At 37.3% G+C, this 17,200-nt stretch overlaps 1 protein-coding gene across 5 annotated transcripts in view; it reads right to left on the reverse strand.

The window, feature by feature from the left end:
* Positions 1–243: 243 nt before the first annotated feature.
* The window catches only part of Spats1 (spermatogenesis associated serine rich 1), a 29,843-nt gene continuing 12,886 nt past the window's right edge, over positions 244–17,200 (reverse strand). For 3 of the 5 annotated variants that reach the window (XM_040282735.2, XM_078019944.1, XM_040282737.2), the window contains 5 exons: positions 16,376–16,500; positions 14,218–14,379; positions 8,969–9,089; positions 8,251–8,313; positions 244–860 (listed from right to left, as the gene is read on the reverse strand). In XM_040282735.2, coding sequence (XP_040138669.2) covers positions 713–860; positions 8,251–8,313; positions 8,969–9,089; positions 14,218–14,379; positions 16,376–16,500 — 619 coding nt within the window. In that variant the 3' untranslated portion in view covers positions 244–712. The remainder of the gene's footprint in view (positions 861–8,250; positions 8,314–8,968; positions 9,090–14,217; positions 14,380–16,375; positions 16,501–17,200) is intronic. The other 2 variants (XR_005732803.2, XM_040282736.2) reach the window with 2 other exon arrangements.

Raw genomic sequence — 17,200 nt, forward strand, 5'->3', positions numbered from 1 at the left:
ACCCAGTGCCTTACATGTGCAGGGCACACACTCTATCACTGATCCACAACCCCACCCCCTATCACTTTTAAGTATAAGTCCAGCAAAATAATAAGAGTAATGAGAGAGAAAGAAAAAAATTTGGACAAATGCTAATAATTGTAGGATACAGGTAAAGGATATGTAGTGTTCATTATATGATTCGTGCAACTTTTCTATAAGTTTGAAAGTTTTTAAAATACAAACAAAACACATCAGAGTCAATAGAGTCAAACATTTGATTGATTTAGAACATTGTCAAAAACAGCAATGAAGAAACTCGCCAGACTATAGTCAGTACATGTTTGTGGGCCTGTTTCTGCTCAGGATTGTCTTGGTAAGTCCAAAGTACCTGTGGATAGAAGCACAAAGTTAAATGTTGTGTTCCCTTATAAAATTAACAGGACCCAGGGTAGTGGTGCACATATGTAATCTCGGGAGGCTGAAGCAGGAGGATCTCAAATTCAAGGTCAGCCTGAGCAACAAGGTAAGTCCCTGTCTCAAAACCCAAACCAAACCCAAAAAAAAGACTAATGGTTATCAAACCAATATACTCAACTCTCAATGCACAGCTATGACATCTGCCCAGGGGACCAGCTTGGGCAGTAGACACATCCATTCTAGGAGAGGCTTGGTTTTCTCTCCTCTCCATGTGAAGTCTCTCAAAAGCCTGATCTTCTGGATTCCTCCAGTTTTATACTGTTTTTTGAAGTTTCTTTGACCCACCTAAATGGAATAAACTATGTAACAAGGGCTCTGCGGGCTGCCAGTTGTCAAGTTCCTCCACCTCTCTTATCTCGTTCTTCAAATTATTGGCCTTCTCCTTCACCCAGAAAGGCAAGCTGCAGAAGGAAGACAATACTCTGAGTTTGAATTTGTCTTATGTGAAATTTACAAGCACTACTAGTGGATAAGAAGGCACTATGCAAAAGCAAATGAAATAAAGTAAGAGTGCAATTTTTTTTTAATGTCAGTAGTACCAGGGGTTAAACCCAGAGGTGCTCTACCACTGAGCTACATCCTCAGTTCCTATTTATTTTTTTATTTTGAAGTAGGGTCTCATTAAGTCACCCAGGTTGCCAACCTAACAAAAGAGGTGAAAGACCTCTACAATAAAAACTACAGAATGCCAAAGAAAGAAATTAAAGAAGACCTTAGAAGATGGAAAGATCTGATCTCTCTTGTTCTTGGACAGGCAGAATTAATATTGTCAAAATGACCATAATACCAAAAGCATTGCACAGATTTAATGCAATTCCAATCAAAATTCCAATGACATTCCTCATAGAAATAGAAAAAGCAATCATGAGATTCATATGGAAAAAATAAGAGACTCAGAATAGCCTAAGCAATCATTAGCAAGAAGAGTGAAGCACATGACATCACAATACCAGACCTTAAACTATACTACAGAGCAATAGTAACTAAAATGGCATGGTATTGGCACCAAAATAGACTTGTAGACCAGTGGTACAGAATAGAGGACACAGAGACAAACCCATAAAAATACAGTTATCTCATACTAAACAAAGGTGCCAAAAACATATATTGGAGAAAAGATAGCCTCTTCAGCAAATGGTGCTTGGAAAACTGGAAATCCATATGCAACAAAATTAAATCAAACCCCTATCTCTCATCATGCACAAAACTCAACTCAAAGTGGATCAAGGACCTAGAATTAGACCAGAGACCCTGTGCCTAATAGAGGAAAAAGTAGGCCCAAATGGTCATCAAGTCAGATTAGGATCCGACTTCCTTAACAAGACTCCTAAAGCACAAAAAATAAAATCAAGAATCAATAAATGGGGGCTGGGGTTGTAGCTCAGTGGTAGAGCACTAACCTAGCATGTATGAGGCACTGGGTTTGATTCTCAGCACCACATAGAAATAAATTAATAAAATAAAAGTATTGTGACCATCTACAACTAGAAAAATACTTAAAAAAGAATAAGTGGGATGGATTCAAATTAAAAAACTTCTTCTCAGCAAAAGAAACAGTGAGGTGAAGAAAGAGCCAACAGAATGGGAGCAAATTTTTACCACACACACATCAGATAGAACACTGATCTCCAGGATATATAAAGAACTCAAAAAACTTAACACCAAGCTGGAGGTATAGCTCAGTTGGTAGAGTGCTTGCCTTGCATACACGAGGCCCTGGGTTCAATTCCCAGCACCAAAAAAAAAAGGAAAGAAAGAAAAAAAGAAAAGAAAAACTTAAAACCAAAAAAATAAATAAATAAATAACCAATAAAAAATGGGCTAACTGGGGTCTGGGGTTGTGGCTCAGCAGTAGAGTGCTCACCTAGCACATGCAAGGCCCTGGGTTTGATCCTCAGCACCACATAAAAAATAAATAACTAAAATATATATATATATATATATATATATATATATATATATATGATGGGCTAACTGAACAGACACTTCTCAGAAGACATACATTCAATCAATAAATATATGAAAAAATGTTCAAGATCTCTAGTAATTAGAGAAATGAAAATCAAAACTGCTCTCAAGATTTCATCTCAAACCAGTCAGAATGGAAGTTATCAAGAATACAGACAACAATAAATGTTGGCGAGGATGTGGGGGAAAAGGCACACTCATATATTGCAGGTGGGACTACAAAATGGTACAACCTATCTGGAAAGCAGTATGGAGATTCCTTAGAAAACCTGGAATGGAACCATCATTTGACCCAGCTATCCAACTCCTTGGTCTATACTCAAAGGAATTAAAAACAGCATACTACAGTGACACAGCCACATCAACATTCATAGCAGCACAATTCACAATAGCTAAACTTTGGAACCAACCTGAATGCCCTTTAATAGATGAATGGATAAAGAAACTGTGGTATATATAAACAATGAAATATTTCTCAGCATTAAAAGAGAATAAAATCATTGCATTTTCAGATAAACAGATGGAGTTGGAGAATATCATGCTAAATGAAGTAAGCCAATCTCAAAACACTAAAGGCTGAATATTTTCTCTGATAAGTGGATGCTGATCCATAACAGGGCAGGAGGCAGGCAGGGGAGGAATGGAGGAACTCTGTATAGGACAAAGGGGAGGGAGGGGTAGGAAGGAGGCATGGAGGTAGGAAAGATGGTGGAATGAGACAGACATCATCACCCTAGGTACATGTTTGATGACAAAAATGGTGTGACTCTACTTTGTGTACAACCAGAGAAATGAAAAAAGTGTGATCCATTTGTGTACTATGAATTGAAATGTATTCTGCTGTCATGTATAACTAATTAGAACAAATAAATTAATTAATATTTTTAAAAAGTTTCCCAGGTTGGCCTTGAACTTATTGATCCTCCTGCCTCAGTCTCCCATGTAGCTAGGATTATAGACTTTGCCTGACAGGAGTTTAGTCATAATATCTGACTATATCTGGTTATAGCTTAAGGTATGCTTAAGGCAGAAAGCATTAAATAAAAAATACAGATTTTTTTATGATGTTAAAAAACACAATTTCTGGGGATATAGCTCAGTTCGTAGAGTACTTGCCTTGCATGCACAAGGACCTGGGTTCAATCCCCAGCAACACACACACACACACAAAAAAGACAATTAACACCAAGCTAGAAACACATGAATATACAAACATTTAACCACACCAACTCTCAGTCTAAGCTAGGTCAAGTGGAACAAAATGAAATAAGGAAATATAGGGACTAAACAACACAACACGTGTATCTAACTTTGCATCTGATTAAATAAAATATACATTTTTTCAAGCATAGTTCATGTGGAAACTGTCACATTTACTAATGATACCTGCCCTACGTTGATTGTAAGGTGCATCCTGATTTCAAAGTTGTTAAAATGTCCTAATATAACACACATCATAATATTTTTTCCTTGGGTCTACAGTAATGGGACTGGCCTTCCTTCTATTCTTTGCTGATAAACTTCACTTACCATCTAGGACCCAGATTAAATATTGCCTCCTCTACAACATATGCCCAATTTGCCCCCATACATATGCCCTCTACTCTACACATTGTACCATATGAACTGTTTTATGATTGCCTATTTACAGGTCTCTTCTCCCATTGGACAATTATACATGAAACATGCATTATATCTTACTCCTCACTCTGACCTCTCCCTCCATCACCTCACCACTTTTTCATTTGTCTTGTAACCCAAGAGCACAAATGGCACTCTATTGATATCTGTTGAGCTGATTAAATAATTCCCATAGACATATTGCAAATTACAGTACTATTCAATAACTAATCTCACCTCCCTAATTCGTATTCTAATTCTAACTAGCTAGAGACAAAGCAAGGAAGACTGGGGAAAGAAATAGAAGATATTCAGTTATCAGGATTTGTCCTCATCTTGAAGTTAGATTGTTGCATTTACAGATTTAACATTTTTAATTTCTAAGCACAGTGAGGGATTGTTTGTTTGTTGTGGGGGTTTGGTTTGTTTATTTTTTGGTCCTGGGTATTGAACCTAGGGGCGCTGTACCACTGAACTACATCCCCAGCCCTTCTTAGGTTGTCCTTTCAGACAGGTTCTCACTAAGTTGCCCAGGCTGACCTCAAACTTGGAGTCTTTCTGTCTCAGCATGTGCCACCATACTAGACTCTAGCCAGCATGATATTTAAAGATGTTAATAACTTCTTTCCCTTTTTTAAGACAAAGTCTCACTATTTTGCTCAGACTGGCCTTGAACTCCTGAGATCAAGCAATCCTCCTGCTTCAGCCACTTGAATAGCTGAGGTTATAGGCACCCACCACAAAGCCCAACTGATGTGAATAATTTTAATAAGAGCAATGCAATTGCACAAAACTGATTTACCAAATAATTTGGGAAAGGGAAAAACACTTATAAATTTTATTCATAGGTAATAAGGTGGCTTTCACTAGAAAACTGAACAAAATGTATGAAACAATTGCCATCAGACATGAAACAACACAAGATTGTGGTCTTAGAGAAAAGGAAAACAAATGAGAGTCCTGTGATCACCCAGCTTTTTCAAGGAGACATGCATTCCATACCACAGAGCAGAGATGGGCAATCCCAAGCAACCATGGTATTCTAAGTTCAAAGGGCCAGAGATCAGGGATCAGAGTTGGAAGCTACAGAGCAGAGTCCTGGAAAAGAAGACACTGTATAGAAAATGAGCTTTGGAAATTTACGTGTCAGTCCCTCTGAGTCTTTGCTGAATATTAATGTTTAGGATAGAACTCCACAAAACATAGAGTGATTGTGAACTGAATTATTCTCATGGCTCACAAAGGGGTCAAAGTCATGGAAGTTCCTACCACAAAAGTGAAGACTCGCTAATCAGTGAAGGCATTCAGCAAAGACCCTAAAAGGGCTATACTTCAGTAGCGGTGTTACAGTATCTTTAGACTAAATTCTACTTTAGACATACCCTAACAAACTTAAAAATAAAACTAAGGGGCTGGGGATGTGGCTCAAGCGGTAGCGCGCTCGCCCGCATGCGTGCAGCCCAGGTTCGATCCTCAGCACCACATAAAAACAAAAACGTTGTGTCCGCCAATAACTAAAAAATAAATATAAAAAAATTCTCTCTCTCTCTCTCTCTCTCTCTCTCTCTATCTATCTATCTATCTATCTATCTATCTCTCTCTCTCCCCCCTCTTTAAAAATAAATAAATAAATAAACTAAGGCCGGAGCTGGAGCTCTCACTGTAGTGTTTGCATAGAACATACTGATAGACCCAACCTGATCTTTTCTTAAAATTGGGAGCCATCTCGCCACAAAGCCATGAAAAGATAATTTCGGCTTTACTATAAATTACTGCAAATTCTGAACCTGCTTGGAATGCCTGCCTGTGCCTTGAACTCACCCATGCCTGGCTCTCTGACCAGATAGCAGCCCTCTCTGAAACTTTAGTGACACCTCATAAATATTGGCCTTCCCTGGCCAGACAACGACCCTCTCTGAGGCTCTAATGGTCCTCATAAATTCTGATGTTGGGGCCAGCAAAAAAAATGTAAACTACCATTAGTGTGATGCTTGTCAGAGTTCTGTTATCTGTAACCCCCCTTTGTGTAACTTTCTGGGCTATAAAGCTGGGCTGCAGAAAAGCTGGGGTTGCTGTCTTGTTCACGCTGTTTTGGGAGAGAGGGGCAGCCCAGCCGGTCCAAATAATAAGCTTGCTTTAATTTGATTTTAATTGGAGTCAGTGGTCTTTTCTTTCATCCTGGTCTAACAATACAAGGATCTAGGTTTAATTCCTGCCCTCCTACAAAAAAAAAAAAAAAAAAAAAAAAAACAGGGAGAACAAAAAGGAAAAACCCATGGATCATACAATACAAATAATAATAAAAAATAAAAGTAAAAAGTTCATAAAACTGCAAGCAATTTAATTTACTGCTAGATTAAATCCAGTCATTCAACAATGTGAAATTACGATGTCCAGTATCCCAACAAAAATCACTAGACATGCCAAGAAGAAAGAAAACATAATCATAACTAGGGGAAAAATCATTCAGTAGAAACAGACTGAGAAATGACAAGCAATCATTGAGTTCAGACAAAAATGTTACAATAGCTATTAAAATTTTTTTTTTTAAATATTTTTTAATATTTATTTTTTAGTTTTAGTTTTCGGTGGACACAACATCTTTATTTTATTTTTATGTGGTGCTGAGGATCGAACCCAGCGCCTCGCGCATGCCAGGCGAGCGCGCTACCACTTGAGCCACATCCCCAGCCCCAGCTATTAAAATTATATTCAGTTTTTTAGGGAAAATATGAAAATAGTGAGGAAGGAAATAAAAGATATTTTAAAATCAAATGAAATTTCTAGAGATTAAAAATTCAATAGTCATTAAATGGGAATAGCAGGAAATTAGAATGCCAAAGAAAATAATGAACTGAGAAAACAACAAATGGTAAATGGTAAACCAAAGGCTTTCCTATCTCCTGCCATGACTAACAGATTGGCAGATATTTCATTCAGGGTAACTGTCCAGGGAAAGGGCTCAAGTTTCCCAATTCTCTTACTGACCACAGCTCAAAAGAATATGTTGGTCTACAGTGTTTTGTCCTTCTCAAAAATAAAAAATACTTACCTTTGTTTTAGGAAAACCAAGCACATTGCTATTCTATTTATCCATGCAATATGAACTATGCATGGATATGAAAATATGAAAGGCAACATACAAAAGTTAAAATAGGGACTGGGGTTGTGACTCAGCAGTGGTGTGCTTGCTTATTAGCACATGTGAGGCCTGGGTTCAATTCTCAGCACCACATATTAATAAATAAAGGTATTGTGTCCAACTACAACTAAAAAAATAAATATTAAAAAAAGCTAAAATAGTTGGGTAGGATGATGAAATTTAGGCAATTATTATTTTGAATGTTCTAGCATAGTATTTTTAAAAATGTAGAGTACGACCATAAACCCTAAGTATGTGCTGTAAGTAATAATGCAACATAAGGAAGGTATTAAGGCTCCTAAGTCTGTGGGCTGGGGTTGTGGCTCAGTGGTAGAGTGCTCACGTAGCACATGTGTGGCCCTGGGTTCGATCCTCAGCACTCATAAAAATAAATAAAATAAAGGTATTGTGTCCCTCTACAACTAAAAAAATATTTTTTTAAAAAAAGCTCCCAAGTTTGAAATAAAGGGCATATATTTTCCCACCGAGCTCCGGGTTTGTTTCAACCACCCTGAACTCTGGTAGGTCAGATTCTTGGATATTTGCTTACTTTATCCATACTTATATGTTTGTGTTAGAAAGCAAAAGAATGAAAAAAAGATAGATCTTTCTTTTTCAATACTCCTCCTCAGTCAGAAACCTACTTAGGTAAATAAATGAGGTTCAGAGGGGAGCTGAATAAATGTATAAAGGCAGAGGAATGATGGTCCCCTCGCATACAGGAGTGCTCTGCTACTTTCTCTCTGTTCTGGAAGCAAGGAGCCTGTCTATTTGCTCCATGTAAACTCTCCTATCATGCACACTTAACACAGCATATGGATGTGATCATTTGCTAATCACATCTCTTGAATATATGCCCACCCCAGTGGCCAGATGCCACAAACATTTGACCTCTATGTGTCCCTTCAAATGCCCTCCTCACAAATTACCCCACCCTACTGCCAGATTCAAAAGGTCCCTCCCTAGGTGTTGATTGTTACAGACTCCTCAATAGGAGGAAATAATAAATAACTGATGTTTTCATAAAGATGAGATAACATAAAATTTGGTGAGAAACTCACTTGGGAACTTGTGGAAGAGGCTCAAGTGGAATAAATGTATCAAATTTCTTTTCATAAGGCACTCTGAAAAACAGAAAAAGCAACCATAAAATTGATATGGCTTTCAACAGCATAGAGATTAATAAATTATTATGTTCAAAAATGTCTTGTTTTCCTGTTTCAATTTTCAAGTACAACCTTCAAAAACTCTAAAGGTTATAACTTTTATATTTTTATTTAATCAAAATTATTATATCTCACATGGTTAATTTTTAAACTTTTATTTTAAATCGATGCTGCAACTGTTTTAATGTAGTGATTCTCTTGTTCTCCTAAATCACTAGGGCCTTAGTTTACTTCCAAGTTTAAATCAACCAAGTAGTCAGTAACCAACAATCTAATTTCGTATAAAAATTCAAAAACCTAGAAATAGGGAAAAAAATGACAACCACTTTTTTTCAGTCAAGACCTTGCATACAGTTGTAGATACATCTTGAAATATCACACTGTACCCCATAAATATGTGCAATTACTATGTGTAAGTTGAATTTTTAAATTCTTTTCATCTTGTGTATTTTGTAATTTCACATGTGTGCATACACTAATTAACTAAAGATAAAAATTTTACCAGATTATGTCTTGCTGAGATACACCCCTTTAAAAATATAATTTAAATGTAGAAGATAGACATAAATCCTTTAAAGTCAATAAAGTAACTCTGGAATTAACACGCACTCACAATGAAAAGTTCACTGGTGGCAGAGTGGATCCTACTTTGTGGAAGCCTTTACTCTGTTCTGGGAACATATATGGATTGTCCCCTGGAGTGAACTCTGGAATTCCATTCCTAGAATCAATACCTGCAGAGAACATTTGAAAACAACATCACACAAAGGAGTGGAGATGACCCCCAAGTTAGCTCTAAGTAGCAACATGACAATGGAAACAGACTGATTCGTGTTTTAACTCAGACTTTGAGTAACATAGAGGTTTCCTGAAGTTCTATTTGTGATTATCTTGCCTTGAGGAGATGAAGATAAAAGTGTGAGCCTGGGTTTGGAACATTTTCTAAATGGTGTTGTTAAGATTTTCTCACCTTGGGAAAAAAGAACAAGCTTGGGTTCAGATGCAATGTTTTGGTTCAAAATATATAGTAAATGAGAGATGTCTTTGTGACAGTTCGAAAGGTGTCTAACGTTAAAATCTTTTCATGAGTGCACCTGAGCCGTATTGCACTTTGAAGCCCTGAGTTTTAAGAAGTCCAAGAAGCAGGTGTCCTTGGGATTCTGCCCTCTGACTGGGCCTCAGGAGGAAAACAGCTCATGAGTGTCCTGATCTCCTACTTCAAAGTTAGAGTGGCTCTGCATCAGGATGTGCCTTCCTGGTGAAGAGCTGTGGAGAAGAGGTCCACTGCTGTTGGGTGTGCCCTGTTCTCTGGGCCCATGATGCCCTGACACCCAGCTCAGCTTCTTATAGTGCCCAAGAACAAGAAAGCAACCACATGCACAGGAGAGCAGGCAGAGCGGTGCCAGAAGGTCACTAAACCCGCATGCCGGACACTATGTGTATCTCCTAAGAAAACAAGGCTGGACAGAGGAAACCAGCCAGCCCTGGGCTCGGAACAGCAATGCCTGGCTAGAGGCATGACAATGACCCTCTTTGCCACATTTACAATGATCAGGCCTCCTTTCTTCTCTCTTTCTCTCTTGAAAGATTTGTTTTGATACTACTTAATTCAACTGTATCTACAAAATGCAAGCCAGAGGGACAGCTGGGACAGATTTTTGATAAGCTGTTTGCAGACTACACTGTCTCTAGCTAACTCAGGAAGTTATCTGCACAACAGGTGGGAGTTCTAGAGTTACTGAAGAATTTGAATTTTTGGCCTGACTCTTTCAAAAGACTTTTCAACAGCCAAGAATGTATCTAAACTATACCCATGCACCAGCTATACCCATGCCTTGAATGTCCACTGAGGATTCAAAGCAGGGAGAGTAGAGGGACTGTATCTTTTGAATCCCTAACTAGGGTAGTGACAGATGAGAGTCAGGTTAGAGATCCTGAAACGAGTTTGGACTTCAGAATCAGTCACACCTGAGAGCAAATTCAATTCTGCCATTTCTAGTTCTGTGCCCTTGAGGCATTTAATCTCCCTAAGCCTCCTTTGCAAACTGTTTATTTCAAAAGGGTACTCTGCAGTGTTATCATGTAACAGATGAAAATGCTCAGAGCATGTAACTGGTGTTCAAGAAATGGTAGCAATTATTTATTATTTGAAATCAGAACTAGACTCATACTTTCCCATCTCAACTAATTTTTAACTGGAAACTACAATAGCCACATAGCTAAGAAGAAACCTCGCCCTAGGAAATCTTTTCTAGGTGAGAGACAACATATGCAAATAGGAGATAACTCTAGAAAGCAGTAAGTGCCATATACTACAGAACAGAGCCTCTAAAATCTTAGCACACCTAAGAATGACCCAGAGAGCTTATTAAAAAGAGAAATTACTGGGCTGGGGTTGCAGCTCAACAGTAGAGCACTCGCCTTGAAAGTGCGAGACCCTGGGTTCAATCCTCAGCACTACATAAAAATACATAAGTGAAATAAAGTGAAATAAAGGTATAAGTGAACTACAATTAAAAAATAAATATTAAAAAAATGCAGATTACTGATTCCAACACAAGAAACTGTGTTTCAGAAGATCTGGAGAGGTTTCCAAAACTAGGATTTTTAAATGTATTTTATTTTATTTTTAATATTGTCTATTTATTTTGCAAACTCTCTAGCTGATTATGGTGCAAGTGGTCTGAAGACAATATGTAGAAATGAACTATTGTAAAAGATCTCACAGGATAATATTAGCAAGTGGAAAAAGGAAAGGCTACTGGATTCATAGCAAACTTTACAAGAAAATAAAGCAACTTTAATGATTAAGCTTCTAATATTTCAGGATTTCAGAGATTTCAGGGATTGATTGTTACTGCAGCAGAAAACATCCTACTCTGACTTGCATAATATACTTTCCTGTAGGAAGAGCTATCCAATAGAAAAAAACATTTACTTTCAGGCCTATTTCCCTAAATGTATATCTATAACCATTTTGTTCTTTTTTCTGTGGCAACAATTAGGTCTTTAGAGAACTCCACCACTAGTCTGATCGTAACTGATGAACTAGAGACAACCATTATTTAAATATATTTTGACTTATTTTTCTCTGTAATAAATGTGATGCACTGCATTTCAAAATGGCAACTGGCTGGCAGTTCCTGATCATGCTCCTTCATTTCTTGCTTGTCTGAGAAATAATAAGGGTAGAGAGAATTCTACAAAGGAAGTAGTGACCAGTGTCAAGCTTAACAGTATCAAATGCTGCAAGGAGATCAAGAAGAGAAGAAATGGAAAAAGATCATTGCATTTAATATGAAGAGAAGTCATTGTACAGGCATGTAATCCCAGCTACTCTGGAGGCTGAAGCAGGAGGACCACAAGTTCAAGTTTACTCTGGGAAACTTAGGGAGAACCTGTCTCAAAATAAACTAAAAGCGCTGGGGATGTAGTTTGGTTAAGGAGTACTTACCTAGTAACATACATGAGGTGCTGGGTTCAATCCCCAGTATCAAAAAATAAAAATAAAAATAAAGAAGTCATTATACAATATCACCTAAGTATCATGCTAAAACAAATCAAGCCTGTAGCTCCAATAACCAGGGTATAGAAAAATACACAGGGAAGGGGAAAATATTAAACAGTACTAAGGAAAATATTAAACAGTACTGTTTAATAAAATAATCAGCAAAATCCTAATTATGGACAAGTTTGTTTCTTCACCAAATAAACTGCACATAAAAAGTGGAAGAGAATCTATACATTAAAAGAGATTTAAAAGACATCCAATTAATTTCAATGTGTGGGCCTCATTTGAATCCTGATTCAAACTAATTAATTTTTTTAAATTATGAGATTTATGAGACAACTGGATATTTTCACACTGAATATTTGATGAAGTTAAGAAATGACTGTTCATTTCTTAAAGATATGATAATGTGTTATGGTATTGTGGTTATATTAATAGAAACAATCTTTTTCTATATGATATATTTACAGATAAAATTATATTATCTGTAATTTGCTTTAAAATAATCCTTAAAGAGTAAAGCAAGTGGATTGGGGAAGGAAGAAGAGAGGGAAAAGGAAGATACTAGGGAATGAGATTGATCAAATTATATTATGTGCCTATACAAATATGTCATAATGAATTGCGCTATTATGTATAATCATAATGCACCAATAAAAATTATACCTGTAAAAAATTAATTAAATAAAATAATCCCTAAGGGGAGGGTAAAGATGAAAAAATTAGCCTCGTATTGACAATAATTGACATAAGGGGGGTGAGGGCATCAGGTTTCAACATGATATTTCTCTACTTTAGCATATTTGAAGATTTATAGAATATTTTTTTCTTTTTAATAAATGTAAAATTGGCATTACCTCTGGAGTGAGAGAGAGATGTGCAATATTCTAGAAGAGGCATACCAGAGGCTTCAAATATAAAAACAATATTCTATTTCTTTAATGGTGTGAGAAGTACAGGTATTAAGGATATGCAAATATCCAAGCACATCCAAGGATAATGCCCACTTTGGAGGTAGTTGGGAAGTGATATATTAGGGTTATGATTTGGATCATATTGATAATCCCATTTCCTTTTGATATATACATGCAGAACAGGAGCTGGGCAGGGTTCCAGGCTCCTCCACGACTCCTAAATCTGTGACCACTCTTCTAGCTCATCTAGTATGGATTTTCATGTGTTCTCTGATCAAATAAATAAAAGCCTTGATTTTCAATAATATTTGTCTCTGCTATGAGCTTTAAAATCTCTTTTAAATATCAAAATTGAAAACTTTTGACTTCTTTCTGTTTGTACTCCTACTACAGTAAACCTATTCATCCCCCAAACTTTGGCTGCCTCCTCCTAAACAGGTATTTCTATAAAAAGAGAGGCCACGAGTGGCCCATTGGTCCTTTGCAACCCCTTAGGACCTTTCAGTAAGTCCATTAACAGTATGGTGGGGCTGGGGCTGGGGCTCAGCGGTAGAGCACTCACCTAGCACATGAGAGGCCCTGGGTTTGATCCTCAGCACCACATAAAAAATAAATAAATAAAATAAAGATATTGTGCCCAACTACAACTAAAAAATGAATTTTTTTTTTTAAAAAAAGAGTTAGCTGGAACCCAGCCCAGTGGCATATGCCTGTAATCCCTGTGGCTTGGGAGGCTAAGGCAGGAGGATCCTGAGTTCAATCAATATCAGCCTCAGCAAAAGCGAGGCACTAAGTAACTCAGTGAGACCCTGTCTCTAAATACAATACAAAATAGGGCTATGGCTATGGCTTATGGCCAAGTGCTCCTGAGTTCAATCCTTAGTACCACTCCAAAAAAAACACAAAGAGTAAGCTAGGGGCAGAGAACTCACCAAATTACAAGCCAAGGAGATTTTGTGTGTGTGTGTGTGTGTGTGTGTGTGTGTGTGTGTGTGTAACTTTTTTCATATTAATTTCTTTTATTAAACAGTTACAAAACAACAACATGTACTTCAGGCTAAGGTTTATGGGATAAATTCCTTGTGAAAAACATAAAACATTTTGAACGCATGTGACAGGCAGCATCTAATTGAATCGGACTTCAATGAGGTTTCTATTAATAACTATCTGAGAGAACTTATCTGATGACTTAAATGTCACATTAGCATTTTATGAAATTCAGAGCAAAACAAAAATGTGGATCAGCATATGTCATGAGTTCACTGCCAAAACATGTCACCTGCCAACTGTCCTCTCTGTTTTTCTACCTTCCTGTGTACCAGGGTGACATAGTGACCCTGCAGGGCTGCCCCAGCCTGCCAAAGGCTGACCTGCAAAACCATGAGTCAAGAGCTTTCTCAGGCATTGCAGAGTCAAGGTCCAGGAGGAAAACATTACCATGTTTCTTTCTCCCGAGGCTCTGATCCACCGTCCTCTCTGACACAGACCTCTTATTGCGAAGGAAGACCCCATTGAAGAAGCACTGCTTTCCAACATGATAGGTGTGGATATTGCTGCTAAACCTCGGGTAAAAAGTCCACTCAGGACGCTGCCCATCTTCTGCAAGATATCAGAAATCCTTCCATTAACACTGCTCCCAGCCTCGGAATGCAACTAGATGACAAAAAGTGGTGACAACTCCCTGGACACTCTCCAGCTGTATAACCTTAACCAGTATGTATAATTCCTTGTTCTCCATCAGGGACAGTGTCAACCTTTTGTGGGATGAGGCACAAAAGGGAGAGAAAGCTACCTAAAGGCCTAATAATTATTTCCTTTTTGACTTCTCCTTCAAAAATAAAGCCAAATTTATGCAGGGAAATCATGTATGGGTTGGAAAGTTCAGAGACGGTTTTAAACCTTTACTCTGATAACTGTGTAGAAAAAAACCAGAAAGCCTATTGACCAGGAAAAGACTAGGCCAACCATGGCATGGCATCCTAGCTGGGTGGAACTTGATATTGACAGCAACAATGGCCAATGAAGTCACCACAGTGACTCCCCTAATGTCTGCATGTGGTAGCATCAAATACAAAAGCTGCTGCAAGATCTCAGGCTAGTTACTTCATCTCTCAGTGCCTAATTTAGCACTTTCCTTGTAACATTGCAAACAGTTATTTTAAACAATAAAAGATTCCCGAGAAGCTCCAGGGTTGCTTGAAAACTCTTAGGCTCTGGGATGATCATGAAAGGGCACAGGCCAAGTTTGGGTTCTAATCCCATTGCTCTACTTCCTGACTATGTGTATTTATATGGGTGATCAAATCTCCCCATACTACAATTCCCTTCTCTGTAAAATGAGTAGGTCTATAATAGCTACAAAGATCTAAATGTACCAGCACAAAAGACATGCATAATTTATTCACTATAGAGTGAAAATAGTCTGTATACTGCAACTCATTTATTTTATATGTGTGCATGCATGCATCACTTATGATTTGAGAAACGTGTCATTAGATGTGTCATTAAATGTTTCATTGTAAGCCAGTAATCCCACTGGCTCAGAAGGCTGAGGCAGGAGGATTGAGAGTTCAAAGCCAGCATCAGTGAAAGCAAGTTGCTAAGCAACTCAGTGAGACCCTGTCTCTAAATAAAATACAAAAATAATAGAGCTGGGGATGTGGCTCAGTGGCAAAGTGTCCTGAGTTCAACCCCTGATTCAAAAAAAAAAAAGTGTCATTGTATAACACCATAGCATATGCTTACACAAAACTGGATGGTACAGGTCACTGGCTCAATGAGGACTCTTGATGCATTCAAAAGACATGGTACAGGGGGAGGGAAGAATAGAAATTCACTGGATTAGACAAAGGGGAAAGAAGGGACGGGAGGGTGATGGGAATGGAAAGACAGTAGAATGAATCTGACATAACTTTCCTATGTTCCTGTATGAATAGCTGACCAGTGAAACTCCATATCATGTACAAGGATCCCACAAGAATGGGATCCTAATTAGAACAAGTTATACTCCATGTATGTATAATATGTTAAAATACATGCTACTGTCATGTATACCTAAAAAGAAAAAATAATAAAATTTAACAATGAATGAGGGAAAAAAAAAGAGACATGGTAAACATGAGATACACTAGGCTTTTTTGGCAGTAGAATGAGCACATTCTAACATAATGGTAAAACTATAGTGTGGTATACATACTAAATATATGCAGTGCATGACTGTTTATGTATATGTGTACTAAATACTATGTATACTAAATACATAGACATACATATGCATTACAAAATTCTAGAAAAATATATATATGCTCTTCAGAGCTATGGGGAAGAATTGGGATATTGTTGGAGAATATTGGGCAAGGGATTTTTTTACATGCTATATACTTTTATATTATTTTAATATTTTGCAGCAGTCCTTTATGATTTTTCCATAAAGACATATGTTTTTCAGTTTTGAAAAACATATGACCATAGCTCCCCAGCAGAGCTGTTGTGAGAATTAGAAAGTGGCCCTTTGTGCCTGTGGCCAACAGTATAGCAGACTCCTGAATAACCCTGGGCACAGAGGCACGTGGAAGAAGGTCTAGGACCTACTCACTTGTCTGTAACTTAAGCAAGCTGAATTCCTCGGGGTGTTTATTCTTTTGGACTTCAGGCAATGATTTTTCAGAGGACTGATCCGAATGTGAGGAGGAAGATCTCTGACCCAAATCTGTAGCAATGCTGGAAAGAAAGAGGAGGAATCAGAGTACTCTGTGTGCTTAAACTGGTAGTCAGAATCTGATCTCACAAGTCTCACACTAGAATGATACTAGTTCTCACTTGTAGAATTGGGCCTACTCATCTATAAAAGTCCCTGAGTATATTATTGATTTATTCACAATTCAAAGGGGCTGAAATATATTCAAAAGATGGCTGCTTTAAAACAATTTCATGGTTTCTCAAAAAATTAAACAGAATCACTATGTAACCCAGCAATTCCACTCCTTAGGCATACATCCAAAAGAACTGAAAACAGAAACTCAGATATTTATATATGCATGTCTATTACAGAATTATTCATAGTATCCCCAAATTGAAAACAACCCAAAAGTCCATCCATAGATGAATGGATAAATAAAAGTTGGTATGTATATACATATACATATACATATACATGTGTGTGTGTGTGTGTGTGTGTATATATATATATACATATATATAGTATATACATATATATATATATGTTATTGGACCATAAAAGAGAATGAAGTTCTGTTAAATACTACAATATGGAAACACTGAAAACATTATATTAAATAAAATATTGTGTGATTCCACTTGTATGAAGACAGAAAGTAGATTAGAGATTGTCAGAGAGACTGGAGAGAGGGGAGAATGGTAAGTTATTGCTTAATGGGTACCAAGTTTCTGTTTGGAATTA

The sequence above is a fragment of the Ictidomys tridecemlineatus genome, chromosome 8 (genome assembly GCF_052094955.1).
Source record: "Ictidomys tridecemlineatus isolate mIctTri1 chromosome 8, mIctTri1.hap1, whole genome shotgun sequence".
Lineage (NCBI taxonomy): Eukaryota > Metazoa > Chordata > Mammalia > Rodentia > Sciuridae > Ictidomys > Ictidomys tridecemlineatus.